This window comes from Crocuta crocuta, unplaced genomic scaffold (assembly GCF_008692635.1).
Source record: "Crocuta crocuta isolate KB4526 unplaced genomic scaffold, BGI_CrCroc_1.0 scaffold31, whole genome shotgun sequence".
NCBI classification, from domain to species: domain Eukaryota; kingdom Metazoa; phylum Chordata; class Mammalia; order Carnivora; family Hyaenidae; genus Crocuta; species Crocuta crocuta.
The window spans coordinates 939,853-959,418 of record NW_027528362.1 but is presented as its reverse complement, the minus strand read 5'-3'; the positions used below and the strand labels follow the sequence as shown (position 1 = coordinate 959,418).

Genomic DNA, 19,566 nt, shown 5'->3' with positions numbered 1-19,566 from the left:
GTCTGTGGCTTAACCCACTAAGCCACCAGGCGCCCCCCTGTGGTAGTTCTGAATCTGGTCTTCATGAAGTGGAAAACTAGGTTTAGAGTATTTAATGCATGTGAATAATCTGGATTATTGCAGCCAACATACAATCGCACGCCAAGGGAATGAAGCAAGTTTGGAAACCCAAGGTTGTGTTATTGTGCAGTTACCTGGAGTAAGTACTACAGTAGCTTCCTAACTGGTCTCCCTAATTTCATGTTATTCATTCCCTGTAGTCTATTCTCAACACGGCAACCGGTAAGATGAAGTTAGACTGGTCTTCTGAAGTGTACCATCGTGGTGAGAATAAAATATAAACTCTTCACAGTGGCCAACAAGGTCCAACCTTCTTCCTGCTCCAGCCACACTGGCCTCACGCTTGTCATGTGCACCCCCATCAAAGAGCCTTTGCACTGCGGTTCCTTCTGCCTGCAGTGAAGAATTCCAAATGGATAGTACTCTCGCTTCATCAAATATTACCTCCCAGAGGCCTCGGCCATCCACCCCCGTCTCAGACTCACCCACATCCGGCCCCGGCCCAGTCAACTGACACATTTTATTTCTCACTTGCTTTTCACTCCCTGAGAGCACACACCATTTGTTTATTTGTTTCCTATCCTCCCTGCTAGAAAATAAATTCATTGAGGGCAGGGGCTTATTTTATTTTTTTATTTTTTGGACCCAGGACCCAGAAGAGTACTAGCCACATAACAGACATTCTCTAAAAGTTTTTGGAATCAGTGAAAGAATCTGAAAAATTGAGTGACTGTCTCTGAATGAACGGCTCATTTTGATTTAAGGTGAAATTTCAGAATTAGAATGAAGATGGAAACTTCCTCCTTAAAGAAAGCAGGATTTGCAGGTTTCATGGATTCTATTTGGAAGACCACTTTCCCAAAATCCAATAAGCCTTGGGAAAAACATACGGAGTCCTGAAAAATAAGAAAGTAAAAATTGTTGCATTTTCTCTATTGTCCACTGAAGACTTTGGTTTCAGTTATATACTTTTAATGCTATTTATTTTTTGAGTTTATTTATTTTGAAAGAGAGCACACAAGAGTGCTATTTTTATTTATTTATTTATGTTGAGGGGCAGCAAAGGAACAGAGGTGTGGCAGAGAAAGAGGGAGAGAGAGAATCCCAATCTGTCAGCACAGAGCCCAAGGTAGGGCTCGAACTCACAAACCATGAGATCATGGACCTAGCCAAAACGAAGAGCCTACACTTGACTGACTGATCCACCCAGTCACTCCTAAACATGCATGCCTCCTTTAATGTTCACATACAAGTATATTACTTATGATGTTATGATAGTATTATATAAGCGAGGTGGTTGGACTAGATGCTTTAAAAAGCAAGTAAAAAGGAGAAAACATGCTTTGTAAGTAAAAGATAAATGGGAGTACTTATTTTTTTGTTATTACCTCTTGCTAGTTTGTTATTTTGTGTCCTTTCCATCACATGCCTTGCTATCTTGCATTTAATTCTAAGAGTAAATACACACCCCATTTTAAGAATAGGAATGAAAGGGGTGGGGTGCATTCCCAGATAAGAGCTCTAAGAGAATTAGTTCTAGTGTGATTCACAAGACATGAAGCCATTATATCTTTGTCCCCATGGAGATGCATCACACAGTGACAACTGCTCCCTCATCCTCCTCAAAATGTCCTGAAATCATGATACATTTTCCACCATAGTTTGTTCTAGACCCCAATCTTCTGTAGAATGTCCTGCCCAGTCTGCGGTGATGTATATACGCCCTCCATAATGTCAAGGGACTTATCAATCCCTGATTTCCTGATAAATATTATCTTCTGTTTTCTAGAACATTGCCTGGAGGACCTTTAAGCTACCATAAAACCCACATTTCAATACCAAAAAAGATATTGTTGCTTTGCAGAGATGTTTGCCAAAGTACAAAATATGTGACAAAGAGAGAAGAACACTACAGACCAAACTACATGTGTTGCAGAACCCACTCAACTCAGAATAGTGCAGTGGGCTCACACACGGCTGAGAGAGTTTGCAGTATATGTGCTAATGCATTCTGGCCAAGAGCGTATGGCACAGTCTGCCACAGCACTCACTGGCTGAAAGTGTACGGCAAAGAGTATATATACAGGGATCTGTAATTTTGTTTTAATTACAAAAACACTTCTATGATAAATAGTGCTAAAACGAATCAGTATTACGCAGGGAAGCACGGAACATGCAATATATTCAGAAGGAGGTGATAATTATTTCACAAATGATAAAGCAATTATGTAAAGATATGAAAAGCTGAATTGTGAAGAAAATGAGCCAAGGCATGAAAACATGCATTCATTTAATAAACATTTACTTATCTATGTGCCAGAGGGGGGCACTCAACCAATACCCAAGTTTATCGACTAGACATACAACAATGAAAAGACATTGTTCCTTGACCTCAAAGAGTTTACAATCTACTATGGAAAAATAGATATACAAATAAACAATATGTTGACTATTTTACTAAAGCTTTTGCAAAATACTATGGGGACGTAGGGTGGAAGACATGAATTCTCCTTGCTTTCTCAGGAGCACCTTCACTAAAGATTACTGTAACGGAACCTAAGGAGATGACTGGGTGAGCCATGCAAAGGAACAGCATGTGCCAAGGTGAGAAAGAAAATGGCACGTTCAGGTGACTGCAGATCATTGAGTGTAGCAGACCTTCTATGCCATGCTAAGAAGGAGGTTGGTCTTCATCTTGAGTAAAATGGAAATATTTTAAATAAGGGAATACTATGATCAGATTTTCAATCCAACTATAACAAACTGTAAAGCAGTACTGTCTTTTCCCCTTCCTTGAGAAGCTGAGGTATTGACAGTATCCTGAAAGTTCTCTACAGAGTGGAAACAATATTGTGAATGAATGAATGAATGACTTAATATTTTATGAATCTCTGTTATGATAAAGCAATTCTACCCAAGGAGTATTTCTGTGCAACAACTAAAAAAATGGGGTTTTAATGATTCAATAGTAATCAATATTAACATTTGTTACTAGCTTTCTTATGAAACTCTGATTTCCACTGTGAATAACTTCCAGTGGAATCAACATAATGCAGTCCAGTACTAGTGAGAAATTCTCAAAAAAGCATCAGAAGGAGTCAATTACGTGTGGCTAATTTTCTAAAAAGTGGGGGGAAAACAAAGTTTAAGAGGCATATAAAGTGAGTAGAAAAGAAAGCCAAACTGGAGCTAAGAGAACCAAGATTCAAAACACATTCTCATTCCTTAATGGGGTGAATCTCAGTTCACACGCTCTCAATTTTCCTCCTTCCAGACAAAGTGGGAATAACTATATTACTCCCTGACTATGCAGAGCTGTTTCCCAAACCAAATGAAAAACATGCTTATAAGTGAAAAGCACAAAATATCTGGGTTATGAAGACCTCATCTGTCAGTGTACATAACATAAGGAGGCATGAAAAGTGCAAACATGGGCACTACTGTGACAAAACAGTCATAAATCCAATACTAGAACATATTTGATCATCAAGTATGAGCTGTTTTTAAAATTGAGAAAATGTATTTGTTGCCTAAAGATAGCTCTTCCCCAAATATTTACCATGCTGGCAAAATAGGAAAAATACGTAAAATAAATTTTTTGCATGAAAATTTCTCATCCACTAGAGTCGTTGTCCATGTTACATTAAAGCACATTGGGATTCAGTATACCAGGAATCTGATAAAGAAACAGGATGGCACAAAGGATGGAGGGTAAGGAAGAGGGAAACACACAAAGAAGTCCAGGCAAGTAGATACAACACAGGGATGCTTCCAAACACAAAAATGTCACCTTTTATTCCTCCAAGCTGTGTCATAAATCCCTTCATATACATCCAGGTGCACATCAGATGATTCCCAGCACTGTTCTCCCACCTACCCAGAATGTATTGGTGAGAGAACACGGCTGCAGGGCACATAGATGTCAGCTATGTGTTGCTTGGTAGTGCTGGCTGGAAAACTTGATGAAAATCCCATGCAAGGGGGAATTGGAGAAGCCCACAGATATCTGTGACTGTGTAAGGTTGTGTCCTGAAGTTATATACAAGATCTTCATGAATGATAGAGCAACCCCTCTATTATGGGGTTGAATCTCATCTTCACAAAGCTACACTGAGGGGCATCAGAGTGGCTCAGTCAGTTGAGCCTCTGACTCTTGGTTTTGGCTCAGGTCGTGGGACTGAGCCTCCCAACGGGCTCCACACTAGACATGGAGCTTGCCTGGGATTCTCTCTCTTTCTCTCTCTGTCCCTCTTCCCTGCTTGTGTTCATTCTCTCTCTAAAACAAAGAAAAAAATATATAAATATATAAAAGGATATGTTGGAGTCTTAACTCCTGGTACCTGTGTGTTTGACCTTATTTGGAAATAGGGTCTTTGCGGGTGTAATCAAGTTAAGATGAGATCATTAGAATGGGTCCTAATCCAGTATGACGTGTCAGAAGAGGCGGGATATGCCATGTGGACACAGAGACACACGGGGCAAAGACGGCCAGGTGACAGTGAAGGCAGAGGTTGGAGTAATGTCTCTATAAGTCAAGGAAAGCCAAGGATTATTGGTACAAGGAAGGATTTTCCCCTACACGTTTTGGGGGAGCATGGTTCTACTGACACCTTGACTTTGTATGTCTAGACTCCAGGTTTATGTGATAATAAACTTCGGTTATTTTAAGCTACCTAGCTTGTGGTACTTTGTTATGGCAGCTATAAAAATCTATGCTCTCATACAAATTCATCTATCTACCTACCTATCTCTCTATTTATCTATCATCATCATCAAAATATCATACCAAGCAGGGTGCCTGGGTGGTTTAGTCAGTTGAGCATTTAACCTTTGATTCGGCTCAGGTCACGATCCCACAGTGGGACTGAGCCCCGTATCAATCTTCATACTCAGTGTGGAGCCTGCTTAAGATTCTTTTTCTCCATCTCTCTCTCCGTCTCTCACTCTCCCTCTGCCCTTCTCCCCTGATCGTGTTCTGTCTCTCTCTAAAATAAATAAATTAATTAATCAGTTAAATATCAGACCAAGCAGAAATGATGCTTTAGTAAATAGTATACCACAGTGCCCATCTGTATTCTCTGTCCAGGCCCAATCAAGTGCAAACTGGTCAAATTTATTTTTTTTTAATTTTTAAATTGGCTGTTTCATTTTTTTCCCTACACTTTTATGCAGTTTCAATATTAAGGTGTCTTTTTGCTACAGATGCCTGAAGGATGGAAAAATAGAAATGGAAAAGAAACTCATAATTAATAATGTACATTTGTTGACTGCATTTTAACAGAAAAGCATTCACACTAAATTGTTACAAATGAGTTTTTGTGATCCTTTTCTTGCTGCCATATTATAGAATGAAAGGTGTTTTTCATCTCAATATAGGAATTTTAGGCATCTGCCTATTCAACCGGCACTAAAAAAAAGTCTAACTTAAAATCAGTAAAAAGCCTGAATACAGTTAATCAATCAAGAAGGTATTTATGGGTGGGGCGCCTGGGTGGTTCAGTGGGTTAAGTGACCAAGGATCAAATCGTGTTATCAAGGGCTTAGGTTATAATGTCAAGGTTAGTGGGGTCGTGATTCCACCCCAGCATCGCTCTGCACTGACAGTGCTGAGCCTGCCTGGGATTCTGTTTCCCTCTCTCCCTCTCTGTCCCTCCCTCGCTCACACATGCTCTCTCTCTCTCTCAAAAATAAATAAACATTAAAAAAAAAGAAAAAAGGAAGGTATTTATGAGGATCTTGTTAAGTGTTGGTGCTGAACTTTAGGCTCCCAGGGCAATGTGTCAAGTCCCGTGTCCTTGAAGGAACTGCCTGTCAGCTGGGAAGGACGTAGTCTTCAGGAGGCTGGGACCCACAGGTTTCTAAGTGTGCAGTGAGTCAGTGAAGCCTGGAGTTACAGCCATAAACAGGAATCTGGCCCACAACTGAGAACAAGGCCACGCTGCTGCCTGGTCAAGTTCAGCCAGCTTGTTTTCTGGTGTTTCCACACACTCATTGCTGCTTGCATTCTCTTTTCCAGCCATTTCTTCTCCCGCTCAGTACTCACAACTGCTAGGGGCACAGTCAGGATGTGCCTGTGGGCTGACTGAACCACTGTGCCATCCCATCTCTTAGGGTGCCTACCAGTATAAAGGCAGAGAGGAGGTCCGGATTGCTGAGCCCAGCACTTGGGGGGAGGGGCTTAACTTGCCTTAACTTGTGAGCTGGAAACTGCATTTCCAGCTTTGAGAAACTCGTCCAGAGCTAAATTCACAGCACCGAACTCACTAACAAGGACAGAAGATGCGATTTAATCTGTATCTACATATAAAGTCAATCCTCATTATTTGCAGATTCCATATTTGCAAAATCACCCACTCACTAAAATTTATTTATAATACCAAGATCAATACTCCTGGTGCCTTTGTGATGTTTCAGACCACATGCTCAGAGCAGCAACAATTCTGAGTTACTGGGAGGCATGGTCCCAACTGAAGTTGAACAAGGCAATGCTCTGCCTTCTTGCTTCCGCTCTCATCATGCAGACAAGCATCTTTTTTGTGCTCTATTTAGTGGCATGTTTTTTTACATATTTGTGCTTTTTTTGGGTAATTTTGCTGCTTACAATGGTCCCCAAGCATACAGATGAAGTGCTGTCTGGTATTCCTAAGCTTATGCAAGAAGGCGAGATGTGCCTTAGGGAGAAAATACATGTTAGATACAGGCAGGAGTTATTATATAGTGTGCTTGGCCATGAGTTCAAGGTTAATGAACCAACAATAGATATCAAATATTGTGTCTTTAAATAGAAAGATACATAAAACAACGTTGTGTATTGATCAGTTGAAAATGCTGTGTGACCAGAGGCTTGCAGGAATCTAAACTTGCATTTCCCCTAGGAGTAATTAGTATTCACTAATTCAGTGTCCACAGAAATTTCACAGAACACAACTACCACAAATAAGGAGAAGAGATTCTGCCTCTATTTACACATACATATATATGCACATACAATTATGTATATATGTGAAATCATCTATATACACATACATAAATATATGTATACAAGTATATAAATATAAAATACATGTATACATTTATACATATATGTAATTTATACGATGTTATATATTTTTTCACTATGTTGGCTCTATATAGATGGTAGTCAACAAAACCAATATGGCTTCGCTTCTCATGAAACTTAAAGTCTAAATTTTTTTAATGTTTTATTTATTTCTGAGAGAGGGAGAGAGAGACAGCATGAGCAGAGGAGGGTCAGAGAGAGAGGGAGACACAGAATCTGAAGCAGACTCCAGGCTCTGAGCTAGCTGTCAGCACAGAGCCCAACACCAGGCTCAAACCCACGAACTGTGAGATCATGACCTGAGCCAAAGTCAAATGCTTAACCGACTGAGCTACCCAGGTGCCCCAAACCTCAAAGTCTAGCAAAGGAGTAAAATATTAACTAGCAAACCCCTTTGGGCTGCTAAATCAAAAACCACATTCCTCCAATCACCTTTATCAGTAGTAAAACTTGATGTGTTTATCTTTGCTGATTTCTCTCTCTCAAGTGGTTATTTGGTAGAGCAAGGAAGAAGACATTGCATTAAAATGAGCTCAGTGGGGCAGGGCTCTTTGTTTATTTTGCTCGGAACCCCTAGCTCCTGACACAGGTACCTTGTACATAGCAGACTCTCATAAATGAATAAATTTATTGGTCCACTGAACACACCAACAGCTGGTACCAGTAAGAAAAGGGTACAGAAGCAAACTGCAAAATAAAACTACAAAATACAGTCATTCGTCTGATAATAATTCTTCTAATTCCTTTCTCCTTGCTAAGAACCTCTGAACGTGTGCTGGCGGTGGGAAAGTTAACCAAAGATAAGCAAGCAGGCAAGCCTCTCTAAGGGCCAGTGGAAATTAATAAATGAGCTATCCAAAAAAAAAAACAAAAAAAAAAAAACGCTTGTGGCTAGTTTAGTGTTCTAGAAGATATTTCTTTGTAACTACCTAATACCTTTATGCTCTCCAATCAATTTATTGATTTCAGCTGTTCAGCAAATTTGGCCTGAATAACCAGCAATGAAAATACTTCAAACCCTTCAGGAAAATCATCAATAATAGTAAATAACATTAATGAAAAATCATCTATAAGTTGTTTGTGTCGTTGTCATTTTATTCATAACTCTATTCTTATTGACAGCAAAATTGATACCATTCTAGCTATGAATCTTTGTATTGGGCTAAATGGGGGAATCCCCCAATCCAACTATACAAGTGATTAAAAATTTTTAATGGGGAAAATTTTTTTTCTATTGACTGCAAATACATTCTAATGCATGCATCCCAAGATATTGGCGATACCAACTGAATGAGAAGAGGCAGTTTGGCCAGGTGCCATTTTGCCACTAACTAAAAAAGCTAAGGACTGCTCTGCAAATCTCCTAAATAAAAAAGCAATCTAGTTTCTGGCAAGGAGATCAGCAATGGCCATTTCATATAAATGAATCTGTCATGATTTCATTTGCGCACAAGCTCGATCATCCAAAATAGCAGAAACAGCAGGCTGTGGTGTGGCTTTTCTTTATCTGTTTTTGATAGACTGCTTCTCCCTTTCCTTCCCCAAGTGATGACTGCCATCGATGAAAAACTATACTGTGAAATTGCAAGAAAATTATTCTCAATTTTAATAGTCAACTAACTTACCAAAGAGAAATTGTGCCTTTTATTTTGTTAGTGCTTTACAGATTCCTAACACAAGATCAAGTACAAATGTGATCTTCCCCTTATATATCTTCATCAAAATAAGATAAGTAGAGTATGACAGGCTATAAAGCACATTCTTTGCTTATTGGCATGCCCACCTGTTCCAGATCATTTGCAGAGCTGCCAGTAACAGAAGGAAGTGGCATAAATGAAACATGTCTTTTTCAGTAAGATTTTCTTGCAAGATCCACAGAGAACATCAACTATTATTTTCTAAAGCCAATCAAAGGTCTTCAGTGCCAATATGCCCATCTCGACAGCTATGCAAGCTGGTCTTATTTCCCCAACTCCGGCTATTCTGGTCACGTGGTGCCTAAGCTGCTTCATTAGGCAGAACCAGCAAAGACAGAGTGAGGAAATGGTATGCCCTTCATTCCAAATAAAAGCAGAGCACTTTATTTTTTCTTTCCTTTAAAAGGCAATGAAAATTGTTATAGCTTAGCAAGAGGATAATGGAAGTGCATCACTGGACTAAGAGAGGCTTAAGAGTTGTATTATACTGTGTCCGCTCCATCAAAAGGATTTGGGGGCTCCTCACGGATGCCTGAGATTTCCCGGGCGAAGACGTGTAAGATGACTCTACCTCCCTCCTGCTCCTCATCCGCTCCCATCCCATCTGTACTGAACATCGTGTTCCCAGACAAGTTCCCTCAGGAACTGTAATTTTCTGATTAATGCTACACTGTGAGAAGATTCAAAATGGTTGAGCAGGGTCATTCCATTCCCTAAAGAACCATAATTGTAAGGCAGCAGTAGCCTATCCTGAATTTTTCAGTTATGTTTAAAATATCCTATTTTTAAATCTACCTTTTTTGGGAAGTTAATTATTATAACTAGGGAGGCTAAATTTAGAAGAATAAAATTTGTTGAATCCTCAAGAAATGTTTTGGGTTTGTGTGGTGACTTTTTTTTTTTTTTTAAGAAACAGCAACTTTAATTTCTGGCTCAAATATCACAGTGTTCTAAGAAAGTCTCCATCATGTCTTATAAAATATAGCATTTTTTAAACACCTAAGGTCAATTTTGTGCAAAATGAAAACAAGCCCATATGTATTCAGCAAGAAATAGCACCGTGTTAAGAAAGAAAACTAGAATATAAATCTAGGCATCTGACTTGAAGTTGAAATCACAAAACCAGCTAATATTTGGCTATGAGTAAATACACCTTTTTGGACTCCATATTTTGCATACGCATTAAAAGGTCAGGCTAAATGATGCTAAGATCTCTTCAAAATCCCAAATTCCATTATTCTAATCAGCAAAGGAACAGTATGACTAAAAATCCCTTCTTGTTTCATTTAATACTTAGTAAACCACAATAAAATAAATGTTTTCCTCTGCAGGGCTGATCTCTGTGAAAATTCTATTTTACTCTTTATCTCCTAAAATGCATTATTAAAATACTCTCTTTCTTAAAGATATGACTAAACAAGGCCATTCGTTAAGAATTTTAGAACCGTAACAAAATCAGCACAACTCACCATATGGGTTTGAAAAGACATTGAAATCCTCTCCCTCGGTTTTGACTTTGTCATCCTCTAAAAGAAATTTGGCTATTGTCCAGTTTAATTTATGTAACACTTTGTTGCCTGTGTTTAACATAATTGCAGACATGATACGCATTCATAATTGAAACCTAAGCTCTAATGGTCTACTTTTCATCTCATCAAAACCTAGCTACAGGAAGAAAGGAATTCTACTACGGATCTTGGTAAGACACATGCAAGATAGTAGCAGTAATCACATTAATCACAGGGCACCCCTATTAGGCAATAGGCAACATTAGCTGGTGAAGTTCAAGACCGATGATGTTTGCAAACCTTAGTAGATGGATTTAGACCCAAAACATGATTCATAACAATTATCACATGAATTATATTCAAGCCTTCAATAGCCACCAAATACCATATTATTTGCACAACTCTAACCTTTCTAAGCAAATTCAAGAAGGATTTTAAAAGTAAAACAAAAGTTAACATGCAGCAGTTACCTGGATGGTGTTGAAATCAAATAGCACAGTTTTCTTCTAAAAATTAAGTTTTACCACATATCCTCCATAAATTCTCCTGTTAATATTCTGCAAGGACATACGGACAGTGTGAAAATTCTTAAGCGATGTTGCATAAAATAATGCATTACTTTTCTTTGTCTTTCACCCCAGTTTCTTCTCTGACCACATCTACCAAGATTATCCTTCATGCCACAGGGGTACCAGTGTTTTCTCTGCTCCTCCAAAGATCACATTGTGTGCTTTAACCGATTAAATTCTACACTGTGTGTACCCTTTCGTTTGGTTTCCAGGTTACTTTATTTTCAGATGTGTTCAAGGTACTGTTACTCATAAACTTAAGAAACACTTGGACTAACCAATGAATAACATTCATGAAGAGGTGAAACAATTTTGAGATTGAGGCTGCAATCTCAAATTCTAATTACAAACAGTGCCATCTGATAATGACCGTAAAATAAAAAAGCATCCCGCCCAAAGGACCCTTCAAATGAAAGAGGGCTCAGGTAACATGCACTGATGGTCATGTTCTCTGCACCTTAAACAAAGTCAGTCTGTTTCCAGGAGCAGACAGGAAGTAACAGTGGGTCAGGCTGATTTGGAAAAGGGGAGGAAGAGGGGATAGTGCTCAAGGGTTCCCTCTATATTCTTTCTCTTCTAACTTTCTTTCCTCGATTGTTCATTCCATAAATATTGATCCAACACTATGTCTAATATTTATATTTACACTTCTCTATATATGTGTACATTACATATGCAAAAAAAGTTCAAAATGGAAATCTGCAGGTTTTAATGGAATTTGTGCCCTATAAAAACTAATCATTTCAAACTGAGTTGGAGATGTTTCTTTTGAAATCCTATAAATTACTGAAAGAAAGAGATCCAATCAAAACCATCCAATACTTTTCTCACTGAGCTTCTCTGTGGTGTCTGACATTCTCTTATTGCAGAAATTCTCTTTTTTATTATCCTAGAATAGATTTTCTTGATTCTCCTCTTAGCTCTCAGCACCTGACCATTTCTTTCTGAGTACTTCTCAATCCACCTCATTCTCTAAATGTCTGCGTTTCCCACCATTATATCAGCCATCCTCTTTTCTTCACAAAGCCCTTCCCCAGGATGTGCTCTCAGCCCCGCCCCTGACTTAGAATCTTTATCTCCAATCTAGATCTTCTTCTTGGGCCCCTTCTTCAGTCCAGTCCTGGACCTTCCTTCTTAGAAATACCCAGTGCCTGCACCGTGCCCACCACCATCTTTCTCTGCATCCCAATCAGTTCCTTCTGTCTATGTAAAGAGGTCCACCATTCCCCTGTGCCCTAACCCTGAAACTTCAAGTCACTGTATTCCTTCCTCCCACTCACCCCTCCCTTATTCATTTCTCACCCAGTCTTACTGTTTCTATCACATTTGACATTTACATTTACATATCACATAATACACTTGTGTATTCCCTGACAGTGGGGTTGAAGAACTTTAATCTGGAAATGCAGTATTCCCCCTTCTTAGCTATGAGCACCAAGGTTCACAGTAAAGTTCAAATTGTGTAGCAAAACATTTCTCTCTACTTCTTTAAAAAGAACTACGGCTTTATTCTCTTACCATTTCTTAATTATAGTGAATTTGGAAAATACGACCTTTATAATGTAACCAAAGTGAGACCATCATGATTAACATTTAAATGCATTGCTTCCAATCTTTTTATTTATTTATATTCCTATTTTAACAGTGATATTATCCTTTATTTATTTAATATAAGGTACTTATTGTATAATTAAATATTATATCTAATGGGGTTAACTAATATTCCACTGGATATAATTTGGATACTTTGGCTAACAATAATTATGATTAACAAACAATATTTTAACATTTCTCTATTATAGCTTTTTCTTTAATTTTTCACAGCTGGAGGGAAAAAGTATCAACAAATATCCAAACAGCATATTAGAGGTTTGTTAGTCTTTTTATTATTTTTTTCAGAACTTCCCCCAGGGCAAAGATTTTGTTTTGTTTTGTTTTAAATCATTATCAGTTTGATAGATAATCTGAGGCATCTCATTACGGCTTTAATTTTTACTTCTTGAGTATCAGTGAGATTGTTTCTATATGTCTATTAATTTATAATTAATATATATTATATATGAATAATATATATTTCTTCTACCCATTTTTAATTGGGAAATTTGTATTTTTCTTATTTATTTGTAAAACACCTTTATTATATTATATCATATGATATCATATATCATATCATATTATTATATCATGGTTCTTAACCTCCAGATGCATATTTTGTTGTTTACAATTTGCCATTTTCTTTTCAACTTTGTGCATGGTATCTTTTTATTCTTTTGATTTATGGAAACTATAAATATTTCTGTAGTCAAATCTATCATTATTTTCACTGTTGCCCCTTTCTCTGCTGTTATATACAGAATGTCTTTCTACCTACAAATATAAGGAAAATATTAACCTGATGGTGCTTTTATAATTTCTTTATTCTTTTTTTTTCTTTTTCTTTTTTTTTTTTTTTTCACACTGAACTCTGCTCCATCTGGCAGTCACACTGAAATACTGTTTCAGGTAAGAATGGAACCATATTTCTACTGAAATTAAGACTTTACTCCTAATTACTGAATAAATCTCCATTTTTGCACTTGTTTTTAAGACTGTATGATCATAGTCTACTTTCTTTTGTGTAACTAACCCTTTCAGGAGCTTTCTGTTTCTAGATTTATTCTCAGGTCTTACTGATCTTGTGTCCTTAAATAAATCCATTCACTTCTTGATGTCTGATTCCATTACCTACAACACAGAGTTGGATCTATTTGAAGATCGTTTTAAAAATTAGAGATGATTTATATGAAATGCTTATCACAGCACATGTAAAGTTATGAGCACTCAATAAACAGAAGTTCCTATTTATTGTTTTACTTATTCATTTTTTATTGATCTATATCTCATCTTGTGCCAGTACCACAATGACAAACACATTTGAAATTTAACATATGCTCTGACACACTAGCCATGGGAAAACTCTGACGTGTTTACTTACCACGGAAGCCTAATTCTCAACACTCCTCCCAACAGTCATGAATTTAACAAGTATTTCAGCACCAACAATATATAAGACACTGTATTAGGCACCGTAGGGGACACAAAGATAAATGAGAAATGGGGTGCTATTCAGAATTTTTCTAACCCCTGCCTCCTTCTGTTAATGCACAATGTAAATGCAATATTCATTTACTCAACCAAATATTTATTAGCCCCTGCAATGATTGGATACTGTACCAGAGGCCAAATATGAGGATGATGTATTTTGTCTGGGATTCACCATACAAATCTGATGCTGCACATATCAGATATGAACCAATATCTCCCACTTGGGGAATTTGCTGAGATAATCTCCCTTCAATATTCAATTCCTTCATGAAGTCTTCCTTAATTTCTCCATTAGAGGTCATTATTATTTACTCAGAATCCTCTTACTATTTCTCTTCATTACCCTTTCATAGTAGCTCAAGTGGTGCATTCCTCTGGCCTCCCAGGACATTTGTACAAAATTTGATGAGGGCATTTTTACCTAGATCTTCTGTTTATCTGTATGTCTGTCTATCAGTCACCTCCCCTTTTAGACTCTTTCCTCCCAAGTCAGGGATATATCTTTTTCACCTTTGCATCCCTGGCAAATCACTACCATTCAATAGTGAGCACCGAGCACATGCTCGGTCTCTTTCCTCATCTAGGATATGTTAATTGAATGATCTTATCATATCACATGTCATACTGTAGTTTCATGTTTATTTGTGCAATGTGCTCCAGGTCAGAGAATATTTTTATCCCTTTTTGTATACACAGCTAGACCATGTTGCCCCTCATGTAGTGAAGCATAACTATCACAATTTATTTTTACAGCATATACTTTTGAAATATGAATACTGGGGGGAGAATAGGACACACTCTCATTGATATTAAAAACAAGGCTAAAAATCCCAAATATTCTCAATACTGAAGTTCTGAGTTATAACGATCGTCCCTAAGTCCTGAGGCTTGAAATTTTATTTACCAATTAAGATTTTTATTATGTCTATTACTTACTAGAGACTTTTTAAAAATAATTTTCTTTTATCATTTCACTTGTTACTTAAATTCAATATGACTCTCAAACTTTTCAAACGTTCAGATCTTATCTCCTATCTACAATTGTAATGTAAATTCCTCACGGCCAAGGACAATCTCTTCTTTGGCTTTATATATCTGACCGCACCTAGCACAGTGTCTTGATCTTACTATGTCATCAAAAACTTATTTACTGATTGAAATAATTAACACTTTACTCACGGATATGTGTAACAGATAACCAAAGTGAACACAACATATCCAGCCAGGTGTTTCAGAATCAATTTTGTTTGCAGAACCCAAAGTATTGACTTATTTATTCGATAAGTAATTTTGAGCATGGTCAAGACACTGTGCAGGTATGGGATATAAAAGATGAGCATTTATTGAGCCCCTAATATGGGCTCAATATTGGGCTTTTCACACAGTCTTGCTTACTTTATCATTACAATTCTATGAGGTGAATATTATTATGATTCCCATTTCATCAGTAAAATAAAAACAAATAAAACAACTAACAAAAAGCTGTTTAAATTTAAACAGGCAGTGAATAGCTAAGCAAAGATATGGACCTAGTCTATCCAAAAGCCAAGTTTAACATCTTAACCAGTATGCATACTACCTGTAGAAATATCCAACGTTTTATCAATGAAGAGATAAATGCTTTGTCAGATGAAATTGATAGAAACTTTATAAACATCTCTCTCCTTTTTTTAAACTACATTTACTTATTCTGAGAGAGAGAGAGAGAGAGAGAGAGTGAGAGAGACCAAGCATGAGCAGGGTAGGGGCACAGAGAGAGAGAGAGACAGAGAGAGAGAGAGAGAGAGAATCCCAAGCAGGCACCACACTGTCAATGCAGAGCCTGATGCAGGGTTTGATTTCACAAACTGCAAGATCATGACCTGAGCTGAAAGCAAGAGTCATATGCTTAATGGAATGAGCCACCTAGGTGCCCCAGTAGCTTTCTCCTTTTAAGCTTAAAATTTCACAAAGAATATTTTTAATTTCAATATTAAAACAATCATTGCATTGTTTCAATATTACCAAATGATGTCCATTTCAAAGACATTCCCTGGATTTAAAGTCAAATACAATTTTAAAAATGTACTTTTTTTGGAAAATCCCTACACTGTAGAATGTTAATACAGATATGTAGAGACTGAAGTGGAGAATAATGAACAGGATGCAGTTTCCATGGAAAACAAGAAAAGTACATTTCAAACATACAGTTGTATGTGTATCTTGTCTGCAGAAAATGTTTAATGAATGTTGACCTAATGAGTCAATATAGGAAGAGACTTTCTTCATAACACCCCAAAAAAGAGGATAGCACGTGCCAAATCAAAAACCTGTTTAGAGGGACTTCTGCCAACTTAAGATTCTAAATACCTGATACGCACCTTTTATCCAACTCAAAGAAGTGCATTCTCACCACCTCCCAGGGCATAAAGACATGCTATGCTTAAATAAGTTGTATGTGTTGCTTTTTTTTTTTTTTTTTACATTTTATAATTCCTGTTGTCTGAAAAAACACTAACTACATTTTTAAAAATCATACCATTCCCTCCCAAAATTGAGAATGACCATAAAGCCAGTTCCAAACTTCCCATTAGATTTGTCTGGGTTGAACTCCCTCCCTGGTCATGAAATGCAAATGACAGATAAAACATTCTGCTAATCCCAAATTCCAATGCAAGATGAATATACATGGCACTTTAGTGATCCAGTCTATAGCTAACAGAGAGCACAGGTATTTTCAGTCATGAAAGAAAAGTACCCTAATTTCATGAAGATAAGCTCAATATACAGGAATACATAACAGTGATATTCACTAGTGTTAGAGGAGAAAGTAATCAGGATCACTGAGGCTAGGAACTATGGTACAAGATCTTACACTCTTTGAAGTACTAGTTGAATGTTTTCTTTTTTTATATTAAGAAGCTGTCGTAATTATCCATGTGTGATACCAGATTAACGTCTGAAAAAAATATAAAACTGATTAGAAAAGACTGAGTGTAATTAAGGTGAACTAATCCAAAATAAACACAACAGGGTAATGCCATTAGTATTCCAAGTTACGGAATGGAATGTAAAGTTATAGAACCTAGTGCAAAAAGGATTACAAATTTCAAAGAAAACTAAATTAACCACATAGCTGAAAAGTGAATTAGAAAAAAAAATTCCAGGCTGCTGAGCAAATGAGAATTTTATTTTCTGTTGTTCTATGTTTCCAAAGTTCTGAAGTTCCCTTTCTTGCTGGAAAAGGAAATTGGTCTAAAAGTCAAGCCACAAGAGTTTATGAATTTGAATCTCTTTAAAAAGTAACTGAACACCACACCAAAGACACTTGCAAGAAAATGTAAATAATCTTCTGAAATCCCTTTGTTCTTCCAAACTTGTCTCTTTCTGTGTTCTAGGCCTTTTAACACCAATGGAAAAAAATCATTTCAAAGATTCTTGACTTATTATGCCATAGGTAATCTTTCTCTGCATTAGAAAGGTAATTTATACCAGCAAAGGGAGTAAAAATGTAACACTGTCAGATGTACTTACCACTTAAGAAAAGGGGTTTGTCCCATTCTGTCAAGAAAGATCATTATTCAGAAGTACTGGAGTCTGGTAGAAAGGTCCTAAATCTGATTTTATTCCATTAACTGATGTTCCCTGTTTATCTACCAGAAGCAAGGCATGGTGTTAGATCCAAAAGGTACAAAAATGAAGAGATACGGATCCTTCCTTCTAGAAGTTCCTATCAACAATGACCAAAGATGGTAACACCATATTTCCACATCCAGCCATACCCTGATATGGTTCACCACCCTCCCCCAAAATAAAACCCCCAAATTTGTTAACATAACAAATGCTAACCAATTAAAAATTCTCTAACTCAAGATGGCTTTGGTGAGAGGTGTTGGTTACACCCACTGCTATTAAGGTGTTGACCTTTAGCAAACTTCTTGGCTTGTTAGCCTGATTTGGCACTGAAAATCCCATGACTTTTCCTTCCAAACTTTGCTTCCTATACTGCTCCATAAAATGTCTTCTATTCTTCTCATGCCACAATTCTTACTTACTCTAAAATTTTCCCCCAATCCTTCATCACACTGACAGATGAGAGTCTGCAACAAAAGGTTCAAAAATATACCAGCCCACTCTTTAAAGTGTTAAGTAATTTCTCTCCCTGTCGTCAAGTAAAAAGGAATATTGAGCCGGGTCTTTCCAGGACAGACGTTGCCTCCTGAGAGCACATTAGACTCTTTTAGAAACTCTCTTAAAATTTTTGGGTCACACAGTATATAACACTAAATTGTATCCTGGGGGTATATAAGGCCCAGAGCAGCGTCCAAAGGAATTCATTTTATTCCTGGGGAATAGCTGCTTTTTTTCCCCCAAAATAATGTTCTTTAAAATAAAATAATTGGAGAATGACTTCCTTAGTCCTACATATGAGATCTAGAAACACAGTTGAGTGTTAAAAGGTGTGTTCTTTTAGAAATGTTTTATAGTTGCAACCCGTCTCTTATGAACAACAGATGCTGAAAGAAATTGTCTTTCTCTGGAAATGGTTCATCTTAAAATAAATCAATTAGAAGACGTTACTAAAGACAAATAAAAATATAGAGATATTTCTCATTTATATTCAAAGCTAAGGATTAGGAGAAGAACCCAATTACTCATCCAATCTGCCCATTTAAGCACCTGTCAACTAAAGGGATTAATATGCCTTATGTTTATGGAATTAAGGGCAATTCTGTCACAGTCTTTGCCTGAGAACCATTAACAAACACATTTTCTAAGTACGTATTAACATTTCTTAGCTGTCTCTCCTTTAATGACCCTGATACAAGCTAACGAAAGCATTCAAATTTCACAGCTATATTACTGTACATAGAAGGCAATGACCCCCAGAAAAAGACAGTTGGTCCCCCCACCTAAAAAATGTTTGTTGCAAATACACAATTCATAGAAACTAATTATTCCCATATTCTCAAAGGGATTTTGTTTCCTTGAAGAGACCAATTAAAACAAGTATAAGAAGGAAATGATTAAGTCACAAAAGTGTAAAAAATGTAGAGAACTACATAATGTAGGATCTGAGTTACCAGAGGTACCATATGTAGCATCTGCAAATGATTATCATTCTCAGATGGTAGCAACACCTGCTTTGGCTCTGGTTTTGGTGTGAAACTCTGAAACAAAGGTACTGATACTTTACTGAGTCTATTTGAGGATAAGTAAACCACTCTAGCAGTGATTTCCTTCCTTTGACAAATGGAATAAATAGATAATAAATGTCTTGTATGTATACACATAATTTGTTAATAACTATTGAAATCATATAAACATAATCAATAATAAAAACAAACCAATTACAAATTGGCAAAATACTTGAGTAGATGCTTCATAAAGGAAGAGACATGAATGATCAGCATGCACATGAAAAGACTCTCCTCATCATTAGTCAGCAGGGAAATGGAAATGAAAACTATGACGAGATCCTCTGACACCCACTAGAAGGGCTGAAATGACAGACTGAGATCAGTGCAAACGTGGAGGAACTGGAAATCTCATCCACTGCTGCTAAGAATACAGAAATGGCAAAACCATTTGGGAAACTGTTGGACAGC

General features: G+C 37.1%; 1 protein-coding gene across 1 annotated transcript in view; it reads right to left on the bottom strand.

Moving 5' to 3' along the window:
* HS6ST3 (heparan sulfate 6-O-sulfotransferase 3) overlaps nt 1-19,566 on the bottom strand; it is a 638,376-nt gene that overhangs the window by 347,135 nt on the left and 271,675 nt on the right. The window contains exon 3 of the mRNA XM_077753959.1: nt 7,706-7,713. Coding sequence (XP_077610085.1) covers nt 7,706-7,713 — 8 coding nt within the window. The remainder of the gene's footprint in view (nt 1-7,705; nt 7,714-19,566) is intronic.